At 41.4% G+C, this 12,567-nt stretch overlaps 1 protein-coding gene across 4 annotated transcripts in view; it reads right to left on the bottom strand.

The window, feature by feature from the left end:
* The window catches only part of NOL4 (nucleolar protein 4), a 201,491-nt gene that overhangs the window by 148,819 nt on the left and 40,105 nt on the right, over positions 1-12,567 (bottom strand). For all 4 annotated transcript variants that reach the window (XM_027792460.2, XM_027792462.2, XM_027792461.2 and 1 more), the window contains exons 3-4: positions 3,782-3,893; positions 3,157-3,269 (exon numbers count right to left, since the gene is read on the bottom strand). In XM_027792460.2, coding sequence (XP_027648261.1) covers positions 3,157-3,269; positions 3,782-3,893 — 225 coding nt within the window. The remainder of the gene's footprint in view (positions 1-3,156; positions 3,270-3,781; positions 3,894-12,567) is intronic.

The raw sequence follows: 12,567 nt of genomic DNA, 5'->3' as shown, positions 1-12,567 counted from the left end.
TTTTACAGATATTTTACAGACATTTCACAGGGGTGGTCCACAGACTAAGGGAATGATATCTGTATTATATCAAAAGATGGGAAGGGTGGTGGTGGGTAATGAAAATGTATTGGATAATGTGAGATCTGACCATGACGTAAATGGTATGGAATAAGGAGGGGGGAGAATGTGCTGGTTTTGGCTGGGATACAAGTTATTTTCTTCATAGTAGCTAGTATGGGGCTATGTTTGAATTTGTGCTGGCAACAGTGCTGATAACACAGGGATGTTTTCATTACTGAGTCAAGGCCTTTTCTGCCTCTCACCCCACCCCACCAGCGAGCAGCCTGGGAGGTGGCACAAGGAGCTGGGAGGAGACACAGCCAGGACAGCTGACCCCAACTGGCCAGAGGGATGTCCCAGACCATAAGGTGTCATGCTCAGCGTATAAAGCTGGGAAAAGCTGGGGGGGAAAGAAGGAAGGAGGAAGGGGGGTATACATTCAAGGTGATGGAGTTTTGTCTTCCCAAGCATCCATTACACGATGGAGCCCTGCTTTCCTGGAGATGATTGAACATCTGCCTGCTGATGGGAAGTGGTAAATGAATTCCTTGTTTTGCTTTGTTTGTGTGTGTGGCTTTTGTGTCTTTATCCCAACCCACAAGTTTTCTCACTTCTACTCTTCTGATTCTCTCTCCTACCCAGCTGGTGGGGGAGTGAGCAAGTGGCTGTGTGGGGGTTAGTTGCCAGCTGGGGTTAAACCACAACACTTTGTTCTCAAAGTTCCGTAAAAAACTAAATGGAAGAGTGACGGCTTCTCCATCTGGCACTTGTCTTCCTTGCCCAGATAAGGCAGGAGCACCCCAGTTACAGCAGCAGCAAACACCTGTACACTGCCCTCACAGAAGAACCGTGGTGTCCACTAGCCTCCTGCCCCAGAAAGGGAGCTCTGGATATCTGACACTTGCATAGGTACAAAACAGCACACATAAGCAGCCTGTGTTTGCCTACAGCTCTCTCCAGACTATCTCTACCTCACTCCCTAAACTACAAAAACATGTATCTGAATCTGCATGGACATACAGGCATGGGGAGAGGAGCTGGGAACCACTGGCATTTCATACCAGTTGCCGCACAGCTGTATATTCCCACACAGTGATGAGTTCTCCTTTTAGATGAAGCCCGTTCCCCTTTCATCGATGGCCTCAGCTTAAAAATGATGAATTGAGGATGAGAGAATTGGGAGGCTTTCAGTCACTGTGCTATCTAATTGTGGGATCCAAGTTTACTCCTGTCTCAGTTCCACCCCCTCCACAAGAATACAGATATGATTGATGAAACCTTGGAAACAGAGCCTTCCTACAAACCCAAGCATGTTTTTTAAGTGCATGAAGTAGTCTGAATGTATGCACCAGAAACCTTGCTGCTTTGTACTACAACGTTTTCACTGTCATTTTGTTCTCAGTGCAACAAATGTACAGCCCGTAGGAAAAAAAAAAAAATCTTAGCAAAACTCTGCTTTGAGAAAAGACATAAAGATTATCTTGAGAACTTTCCTTGTGCCCACTCTGCCCTGGCAAAGACATTATTACTAAAATATATTAAAATTACTTCTCATAGATCCAGTGCTGCAGACATTTCATACATAGTAACATTAGAGCTGCAAAACTGAGCTGGGCAGGGAGACAGCAGGCAATGGTGCTTCCTGCTGCCACCTTATTGTTGCCACTGGTTCATCCAGATGAAAAACTGGTTTAAGAAAAATTTCAGCCATCAAAACAGAAAGAATACACCAAAATATTCAGACTATAGAAGCACTATGGCAGATGGCCTTGATCCAGCATGAGTGCTCAACCCTGTTGTGGGAGGAGTAATTCTCAGAGGGAAGAAGTGGAAAAAACAAGAAATCCTTTACTCCTAAGGCTACAAAAGGGATAAGGCTCTTCTCTCCTGCTGCTTGAAACCCTGCTGCCAGATCCCAGAAAAGGGGCAGCACGCAGAGGGGAGACTCAATAGGAGAGAAAGATGACCAGGCTGTATTTGTGTATGAAGAACTCTGAGCTGGAGATTTTTCCTCACACCCTCCACAATTAAACAAAAAAAAAAAACCAAAACCCAAAACAAAAACACAACAACAACAACAAAAGCAAAACAAGGATCCTGATATTTCTATTTCTAGAGGAGTGATGAAATCCCTATTCTATAGGGTATTGAGTAATCCATAAATCTCCACCAATAGCCCACATCTACTTATTAGGAAACAAAATCTAGCGGACTCCGCAGAAGTCAGAAGTCAGCCAGGGTCTTCAACATAATCCAGCTGCTAAGGTTGTTTTTGAAGGTTTTCTTTATTAAAAAATATCTTGTAGTCAGGCAGAAGGACACAGCATGCAGGACTGCTTTTTGGCTGGCACATAGCTGAGCTTCTAACTATTTGGCAGCTCAAATGACAAAAGAACACATTTCTAGCAAAGTGAGTTTATTACAAATAATTTGGTAGGTGCCATCCAATTGATGAAGGACTTCTTAAGATCTGAAAAAAATCTGAATACATCACAGAAATAAAATCATTTTCAGGAAGAAAGAAATGCAATTCAACTCCAATCCTCTCTGAAGAAGCTTGATTCTCAGCCTATTTCTCTTCCTTTTTTTTCCCGTCTTTTTATTCAAAGTTTCAAAAGCAACCCCTACTCTTACTTATGAAGCTTTTTGCCTTAAAGATTTCAACTGATGTTGTCAGGGCTTCCATTTATCTCACTATAATATGTTGCATCCTGGCTGCTAACCTTGAGAACACCATGGCATTCATTTCAGCCGTTGATGGTATTGCTTTCTAGAAGTAGACAATGAAAGTCACTGCTGAGCACAGCACTAAGTCTCAGGTGAACATGCTGCCCCCGTTACCCTTTCCGCTGGTCCAGACAGTAAAAGGGCACCTTCAGCTAATTTGAAGCAGTACAGCATATTACTCCCAACCATGGAAGGGTGGTAAGTCATGACATTTTTCTCAACCTGATTACTTGCAAACAGCATTGGTTTGGTTTTAGACTCATGATTTTAGCAATGAAATTGTAAAGGTAGGATCAACAATCATCTTCAGTTCAGTTTCCTGGCTACCACAAAGACAAGTACCAAAGAACATAGGAGAACAGAAAAACAAAAGATTTCAGGTTTTACCTCATCTTGTTGTGAATTTAGTAGCTGCAGCTTCATGTGTTTCATATAAGCCATAGTAATCGGCATGTTGTAATCAATCATGCTGGTCACCAAAGTTGGAGGTTTTCCATTATCTGCAATAAAAATATTTATTATGCATTATAGGTTAACTGTGGAGGCTACTTCAGCCTACTCTGCAGTCAAAGTCAGACAGTTATGTCATCTAGTTCTAACTTTGGCGTTTTCAATCGCTTGTAGGCTGTACAGATGGAAGTCTCCCAAAGAAAAAATGAAAATCAAGCTTAAGCCCTGAAAAGTGATGAGTTCTTCTACCCTAAATGACTACAACACATGCACCCTATCTATTCCTTATGTTTAAGCCCCCATATAAACATTTCCAAAGCAAAATAAATTATTTCCTCTAGATGAAATCACCTTTTTAATGAGGGTGCATATGGCATTACACTCCATCCTGAAGTGAATGCAGAAGATTCACTACCTTCCAGCTTAAGTAAATGAGATGATCTGACTTATTGAACTGTTCCAGTCTACCAAATTTTTATGAACCCTCACTTAAGCTAGGAAAATAAAAATGGATATTAGGAATAAAATTACTTTACGTCCCACTATCTGACACTAAAACTACCTTTATGATCCGCTCCATCTGGGTTTAAATGCATTCTTTTCTGGCACTCTGAGCAGCTCATTAGAAATCGTGTCACCGCTTCTCTCGGTAGGAAGGCATAGGTCTCTGAAATCTGAAATGGGTAACAAAATATAGGTGCTATTATATAAGCTGATTGAACATGATTTAACAGAACTGATAATTAAATTTCCAAATAAGGTATATTATCTTATAATGCCAGGAAGCACAATGAAAGCATGTTCTGCATAGTATGTAGGATTTCAAGAAACATCTATCCAGTCTGCCAACTTATCATCTAATGGCTAGTAACAGTTGATACTGAACAAAATTCCACGTATATCAAAAGGAGTTTTGTTTTTTCAAATTCCTTTCAGCAAAAAGATTCATACATAACAGGCATCCCACTGAGGGTTGCTTTTAAAAAAAGTTGAAAAGCAACCTTTTTCTTCCAACCAATACCAAAAAAAGAAAGTGGTTGGTTTACATACTCTATTTTTAGCATAACTGTATGTAGACTGATATTGGACTCAGGGTATTAGCAGCAATGATGGTTTCTTTACTATTCTAACTTTGGTTTGAATGTTTTGCAAAAATATTCTTGGAAGGCTTGTGATTTAATACTACAGAGTAAATATGTTATTTTTACTAATTGTTAGAATTTGGGAATCGCTTGATTTCAAAGACTGATTTACCTGTAGATACTTTCAACAACAGATTTTGGTTGTTTCCTTGTCTTTCCAATCACATACTCACAAGCAGGCATCAGAGGGATTTTTCTTTTTTGAAAGGGGAGAGGAAGAAGCAGTTATTGTTGTTTTTAAAAACTGCATTCCCATCACCCCCAAAGAGGCATATATCTTTATAGACATTTTGCCTTGCTGAAAAGGACCTTGAGGTTGGTGCCAAGCTGAAAATGAGCCAACAGCATACTCTCTGATTACAGATAAAGTACATCTCATACTGCCTACATTAAGTGTATGGCCAGCAGATCAAGAACAGTTATTATCACTCTCTACTCAGTGCAGGCAAGACAGCAGCTGGAATAATGTGCCCGGGTTGCCCTCCACAGCTCAAGAAGGATGCTGAGAAGCAGGAGCGGGCCCTGCAACAGGACACCATAGCAGCTGGAACCTAAGGAACCTAGGAAAGGTTGAGGAAGCTGGATTTGTTTCACGTAGGTTATGAGGCAGAGAGAGATCTAATTGCAGTCCATCACTTCCTGAAGGGAAGTTAAAAAACTGTGGAAAGAAACTCTTCAGAGGGTATAACCAGGGACAACAGCTACCAACCACGGCTTGGGACATTAAAACCTGACATGAGCAGAAACTTCTTCACTAAGAGGCCAGTGCCCTGGAGCAGCTTTACCAGATGGATGGAAGAATCTCCAGACCTGGATGTTTTCAAGACATTACAAGGCAAAGCCATGGCTTTTCTGTGATTCATTATATACATTAATGTATATACACTGAACAGTGCAAATGTTGTAAGGAATCACTAGCCTTTCTTTTCCCAGCCAAGATGTTGTCTTGCCATGAAGATAGTCCTTGAAGACAGACAAAGTCCCAGCAAGAGAGATTAAAAGTGTCAACTGGTATCTGCTTGTATTCCCTTATTGTAAAACCTACAGCAGGATTTGATTTCCTATCAAGTACTACACTGATGCAAGTCTCTGCGGGAAGTGCAGTAGAATGGAGGTGGGGTACATGAAAGTGTGGATACAGAAAGGACAAGATAACTTTAACTGGATGTAAATGGGACTGCACACTGTGTAGATCACTCATGCTCCTCACAAGGGTGCTAACAGGAGGAGGAATGGCCAGTTTTGACTCTTTTCCTCTTGGCTTGTCACCTACTTACCCTGTGTTGAAACCTATGTTTCCTAAAACTCCATGGACCAAATTTATCAGTGACAGTATTTTGGAAAATAGGTGGAGTTTAAATTAGCATTTGTTGATGTGTCATTAGTCATGGAAATACATGGAAATGATGCATTGTAGAATAAGAACACAAATTATACCATCCTGTTTGTGTTATTGTTTAGGCTGTTTATTGTTGTTGTTTTCTCATGTAACAGAAATCCTATTTTGGGGGGGAGAAGGGGATTAGTATAAAAGCAAAATTTGTTCTGTAATGAAAATTGGCAAAGACTATCTCTGGGTCTGAAACAATTTATCTGAAAATGAAGGCACTAAATGAAGCCACTTCTGAATAGGAGACCCTACTAAAAATATTTTCAGATTATTCTTCCTGGGTTTTATACCACAGAACAGATGTGTATTTACCTTTCTAAATAGGAAAACATTGGTTAGCCTCATGCTTTATGGAATCTAAAAAAAGACCTTAAAATTAGCTAGAATTTAAGAAAATTGGTAAGTGCACGTATGCAGCAACCTCTCTCTCATAACATTTAACACATTTAGCACTGTATTGAAATTAATGGAGCTTACCCATGCATTCATTAGTTGCCTGCTTTTGATAGGAATGCTCCATTTATTCTAATCAAGCATCTCTGTCAAAATTCCAGTTCTGCTCAAACAAGATGAAAATCCTCCATGGAAAGCCACTGAGCTAAGGCCCAGATTTCATAGGTATGCTCCACTGACTATAAAGGAACCAGGTTTTATGACTAAATTTGTCCACACAGCAGATGCTTGTGTCTCCAACCTCCCACTGCAACACAGTTTTAAGGATGCCCTTCCCTAAATAACACCACTCTTCACCAACTTCCTCCCCTGTTTATTTTGTAATTTGAATCAATCACAATCCAAGACTTCAGCCTGTACAAATTGGCATAACACAATAGGTATGACATTAAAAAAAAAGAGATACATAGAGGACAACACATAGCTTTCCTTATTGTTGCTGCTTGAATATACACAAAAAGTTCTTTCCAATTTTCAATGTCAGAAAGCTTACAATCTGCTCCCCGCCTCCCCCAAAACTTCATGTCCCCAACACTGCAGACTCCTGTTTGCCTTTCTCATTAAAGAAGGGCACATCTACTTTATAAGATACAGACAGCCGCTTGCTTGCTCTGGCCATGCTCCGAACCAGCTGGCTTAGCACCAGCTGTAGCCAGGAAGCTCTCTAACCAAATTAGCACGAGGCTGAACACGAAGTTGTCGATTTCACCCCCCAGTAGAGTTTACCAGTTTGTGCACAAGCTTGGGCTGATGTGCTGATGTAATTCGTGGAGCTAACTTGCATGTGAATATTTCAGAGCACAACCTGGTGACCTATAACACCTTCTAGATAACTCTACAGAAATACCTTAGACAATGGTCTGACTTCATCAGGAAAAATTGTTTCTGTTCTCTATTCTATCCTAAAGAAAGCAATAATGACTCAGTCCTCACTGATGCTGTATATTCTAAATGCCTTCAGCGGCTCTGCTCCTAGCTCTCTTCTCCAGGCTGCTGGCTAACAAAAAATATACTCAGACCATCTAATTCAGTTATGTGCTCCAATAAAAAAATATTGGTTTATTGCAATTCCACACACAAAAAAACAAATGCATGCATTTCTACATTTTAAGAAAAAATAAACCAGGAAGGTGGAGGATGTTGCATTATTTACATCCACACACTGACAATGGCATATTTTTGGCATGACTTACAAGAAACTGCTCATGCATATGCCTGTACCAATCAAAGAACAATTGATGGTGAATTCCTATATTGATAAAATTACTTGGATTGCTTTAGAAGCTTTGTAAGGATCCTTATGAGATTCCTTATTCTTACTAGTGGTTTTATTGCACATTAGTACATACGCAGTTGCTTGTAGAAACTTGTTATCTTGTATCTGGATGTATCCTGTATCACAGACAAATCAGAAAATAAGCAGATTCTAGCAGTTTGGTGTTTAGGTATTCTGTACTTACAGCTGAATGCTTTTTATAAGGTAAAGGGAAAAAATTATATGAAGAAGAAAATAGACATCTGAAGCATTAAGCAAAGAGTGCAAAAATCATACAGGGTTTGGTTTAGCCTCAGAAGTTATAGGATAAGAAGCAAACATTTCCTAACAATACAGTCTACACCAGGGGTCCTCAAACTACGTCCTGTGGGCCGGATACGGCCCCCCAGGGTCCTCAATCCGGCCCCCGGTATTTACAGAACCCCCCTGCCCCCCGCCCCCACCACCAGGGGTTGGGGGGGAAACCAAGCAGCTGCAGATGATTGCCTGCCACTTCATCCGCGCGCCGGCCCCCTGGTTAAAAAGTTTGAGGACCCCTGATCTACACACACCTACTTATTTTGTTCTAGTTCTGAACTCAGAGGAAATTAAAAAGAGTTGACTTCAGTGGCTTCAGAGTCAAATTTTTTATGATCTTTTTTCACCCATCACAAAAGGTCTATGATATAATAGATTTTGACATAAGTCAACCCATCCAAAACATCACCCAACATCGATGGCTTTCTAGACCTACAATTGACCTACATGCTGTTTACTGGATCCCATGAAAAGCACAACTACTCCAAGGCAAGTAATCCAGTACCTGAGCACGTAATCTGATTCACATTGGAGCTAAGTGATGCATGCCCTAGTTGTCTACGAGAAGTGTACTGCATTCCTACTGCGTCGCTGCAGGCAGAGAAAACAGGCAAAGTCTTCTTTACGCTCTCCAATATTCAAATTATTTAAGTGCAGGATGTTGTGATGATGTAGCTTGCAGTGCTACACTTTTATCTGGAAAATTAACAAGCTCTAAACTGAAAGGCAGATTTTAGGACACATATGGCAGAGCAGGAGAGACAAGTGTGAGGAGAGGGAGTGACATTTTGCAAGTGAACCTATTAACCCCTAAAGAATTAACATGGAGGATGTATGTGTAGTCTGGAAGATACGACGTGTCAGGACAGGGATTTTGTGTCGGTGTGTGTGTATATTTTTTTAATTAGGGAGGGTAAGGGGAGGGAAAAATTATCCAAAGGAGACTTCCAAGAGGGGGGAGTGAGAGAGAGACAGGGAGAGAGAGTGAAGATGGTAATCTGTCCTGGGCCCACAGCCATCAAACCAGGTGGCAGAAATTGGTTTCTTGATGACAGGAGGGCAAGCCAGCCAAGGAAAGTCCTCTCCTTTCCTCAGCAAGAGGTCAGAATAGAAGGCTGACATAGGAAAGCAGATATATTACTGCTGGGAGTTTTATCAAGAGCTCGCTACCCTGATATACTGAGGAAAATGCTGTTCCCTCTCGTGCTAAACTTGCGCTTCACAGCTCCCTTCCCCTCCCTCCCCACGCAGCAGAAGCTGTTTCTTGCGAGGGAAGTGATGGGGAACACCTGCTAGCGGGACCACTGCCAGGACACTCAACGCTCGCTCTTTGCAAAGAAGCAAGAAGAAGGTCCGTAGAGTAAAAGTGCATGGGGCTTGGCTGTTTCGCCGTGCACACAGGAACAGTGTGGGTGCAAGGATTTAAGCGCATTAAGGCCCTGCACAAACCTCATATTTTTCTGCGTCCCCAAGGACAAGGTCTGTTCGGGACAGAAACCAGCCAGGCCCCAAACCTACTTTAACTCTGTTTGATCAGGGAAGTTGTACTGGAAGGAGATGACGTTATTTCACAGGTGTGACCTGTCAAAAATTTCTTCCCCGAAGAAAACGCGTTCACTGTGATGTTCAGAAGGGACTTGCAAGCACAATCCTGTTTTGGGAAGGGAAAAGGGTCACACCATGTTTCACTATCTGAGGAAGGGTTTTCTTAGGGTGACGGGAAAGAGGGAGGCTACTCAACAGCCTGATCCCATTTATTACTGCAACAGCTGGATGAAGCACAGGACACCAGATATTGCCCCATACCTAATAGACTCCTGTTACGCCTCAGATGTTATATACTTATATACTACCTATCTGATCAGAGCCTTGCCTCAAGCTACTTTCCCTTGACACATCAATATCTCTTCCCTGTTTTACAAGCCTGCTTCTCTTCTGGCTCATCAGCCCAGTGCTCTTTTTTCATTCATGGGCTGGGAGTTTTATTAACTGACCCATTTCTCCTGCTCAGATACCACAACCCTCACTTACAACTCAAGTTCACTGCTGTAACATTTCAAGGCTTTGTATGGTGGCTACACAGGCTAAACAGGCAGATATTAGATCATCCTTCACAAGTAAAAATACTCAAGTAGAATATGCACATAGAATTTAAGATGCTTAAGGTGGCAATGAGACTTCAACAAACAGTTCTCAGGCAAATGATGCACTCAGTTATGGGAAACTTTGTCCAGATAAAACAAAGGTGAGGGACTTACTCTATTGTTTAAATGAATGAAAATTTAGCATCTTTTTTAAGAAAGTAAAGACAATAAAACCTACTCTGAAATACAGTTTGATCACTAAATCTGGGCAATATACCTATAGCTGGGCCTGAGAGAAAGAAGAGATGATTTCCATCTTCAGTCTCATCACAGACCATTTGATTTTCTTGAAAAATGTAAGGCTTTTTTCATGGTTTGCACTGAATCACAAAAAGTTGTCCTAACAGCTTGAGCCTGTTGCATTATACTGCTGCTGTAGCCACAACTTTTCCCAGTTACTCCCACCTCTGATACACGCCTCAGCACTCAAATTTAAATTTTAGACACAGCTGAATAGTTTAAATTAAGAAATGCAGCTATACAAAGGCACAGAAAGTCCACTATGTACTCGTTGCACGCCTTTCCCAATACACCAGATGGACTCTTTTCCTGAACACTTTTCTGTGCATCCCCACCTCTGCTTCGACACCATGTCCTGGGTTTGACTGGGATAGAGTTAATTTTCTTCTTAGTATCTGGTACAATGCTTTTGGATTAAGTATGAGAATGATGTTGATAACACACTGATGTTTTTACTGGTTGCTCAGTAGCACTTACTCTAAATCAAGGACTTTTCAGTTTCCCATGCTCTGCCAGTGAGCAGGTGCACAAGGAGCAGGGAGGGAGCAGAGCCAGGACAGCTGACCCGAACTAGCCAAAGGCATATTCTGTACCACAGAACATCATGCTCAGTGTATAAACTCGGGGGGGGGCAGCAGCCACCAATCACTGCTTGGGGACTGGCTGGACATCAGTCAGCGGGTAGTGAGCAACTGTATTGTGCATCACTTGGGATTTTTTTCCCTTGGGTTTTATTCCCTTCTCTCCCTCTCCTCTTCATTACAATTATTACTGTTGTTGTTTGGGTTTTTTATTTTTTTTTAATTTCAATTATTAAATTGTTCTTATCGCAGCCCAACGGGGGGGTGGAGGGGGGAGCAGGAAAGCAGGGAGTGAGAAAGTGGCTGCATGGTACTTAGTTACCAGCTGGGATTAAACCACAACACACCGCAGTTCTCCTTTCAAGATGGGATGCCTATACAAAAATAAGTCCTTCAGGACAGAAAGTGAAAAGTACTCTTCCAAAGCAACACAGTTCCTCCGGGACACTGAGCTGTATCAGTGAGTGCCAGCCAAGTCACCCCTACAAGGATCCTTGGTACTTTCTCCTAAACGCTTAACAAATTCTTTGCTTCAGCACATCTCACCACACCTCCTATGGAGCCCGGCAGAGGACCTGGTGGGAATGCAGGACAAACAGGGCCCTGTTTGGGCACCGCTGCTTTCCTTGGCACTAAGGAACATGGTCTTTTCACCTTCTGCATCTTCCTCATCACCTGTGCCCCTGCTGAGCAACCGACTCAGACAGGCCATGTGTCACACATCCTACCTTTGTAAGGAATTATCTCCCAGATCAACGCCCTCAGCATCTTCCCTGTTTTTGAAGTCCCCTGGGAACAAGGGAACTAGCTGAGATTATAAGCATCATATTAAGTATTCCTCCAGTCTGGCATACTCCAGATATGATTTAAAGTTCTTGGTTTCATTGTATATATGTAAGCCAGGTCTTTTGGTTTTTTGCTGGTGTAGATCTACCTACAGTTGTTCTGGCAAGAAACACAGCCCATCAATCTTATATTGTATCAAGTCGGCATTTGAAATGAGCACAAAACCTGCCAGTTAAATGGGAAGCTCACTCTTTTTTGCATATTTTCAAGGTTACTCTCCCATATCTCCCACATAGACTTTGTACAATTCCCTTCTCATTTGGTAGTGTGCAGAGAAGAAGAAAATGGGACCTTATTCTAAACTTAAATATTGAAGTAAGATGCTTTCCTAATTAATCTATATGGTTTGTGCCGAGAAATCACAAAGTTTGAGTTTGGTACATTGCTGCCCCAATTAAAATATAAAGGCTACCTTCCAATACACTGCTCTTTTAGAGGTACCAAGTATCAGATCCTGTTTATCTTCCCATGCAGCACCACTGCAGGAAGTCCCACAGAAATCAATCAGTTGTAAAAATGCCATTTGTTTCCACACAGTCAACATAAAACAGTCAGAGCAGATTACAGATCCACTAATTGAGTTTGTAAGCTGTTCTGAATATGCTTTCAGAGAAACACACTGATGTATTTTAGCACTCCAGCATCTGGGGTGACTCTACCAAAAATTAAAAAGACTCTACTTATTCCAAGTTTGTTACTGTATATAAATGCAAAAGTAGTTTATTAAGTCACCTTTGACAATTTCATTACCCTTCTAATCATGCTTGAGTGCTACTCAAAACTTTGAGTGGAGCAGCGTCACTATTGCAAATAGAGACTCACACATATATAAGCAAATTAATTACTTGAAATCAATATGTTGCAATTCTTAGGGATGTGCCATTAATTTTTTAGAAATACTCAGGTACTGAAAATCCATGACAATATTTATGAACTTCAGATGCTTAGCAATTTTGTACTGAAACTGTGGTGGTTTTCT

Source organism: Falco peregrinus, chromosome 3 (genome assembly GCF_023634155.1).
Source record: "Falco peregrinus isolate bFalPer1 chromosome 3, bFalPer1.pri, whole genome shotgun sequence".
NCBI lineage: Eukaryota > Metazoa > Chordata > Aves > Falconiformes > Falconidae > Falco > Falco peregrinus.
This window is presented reverse-complemented; position numbering and strand designations above follow the sequence as displayed.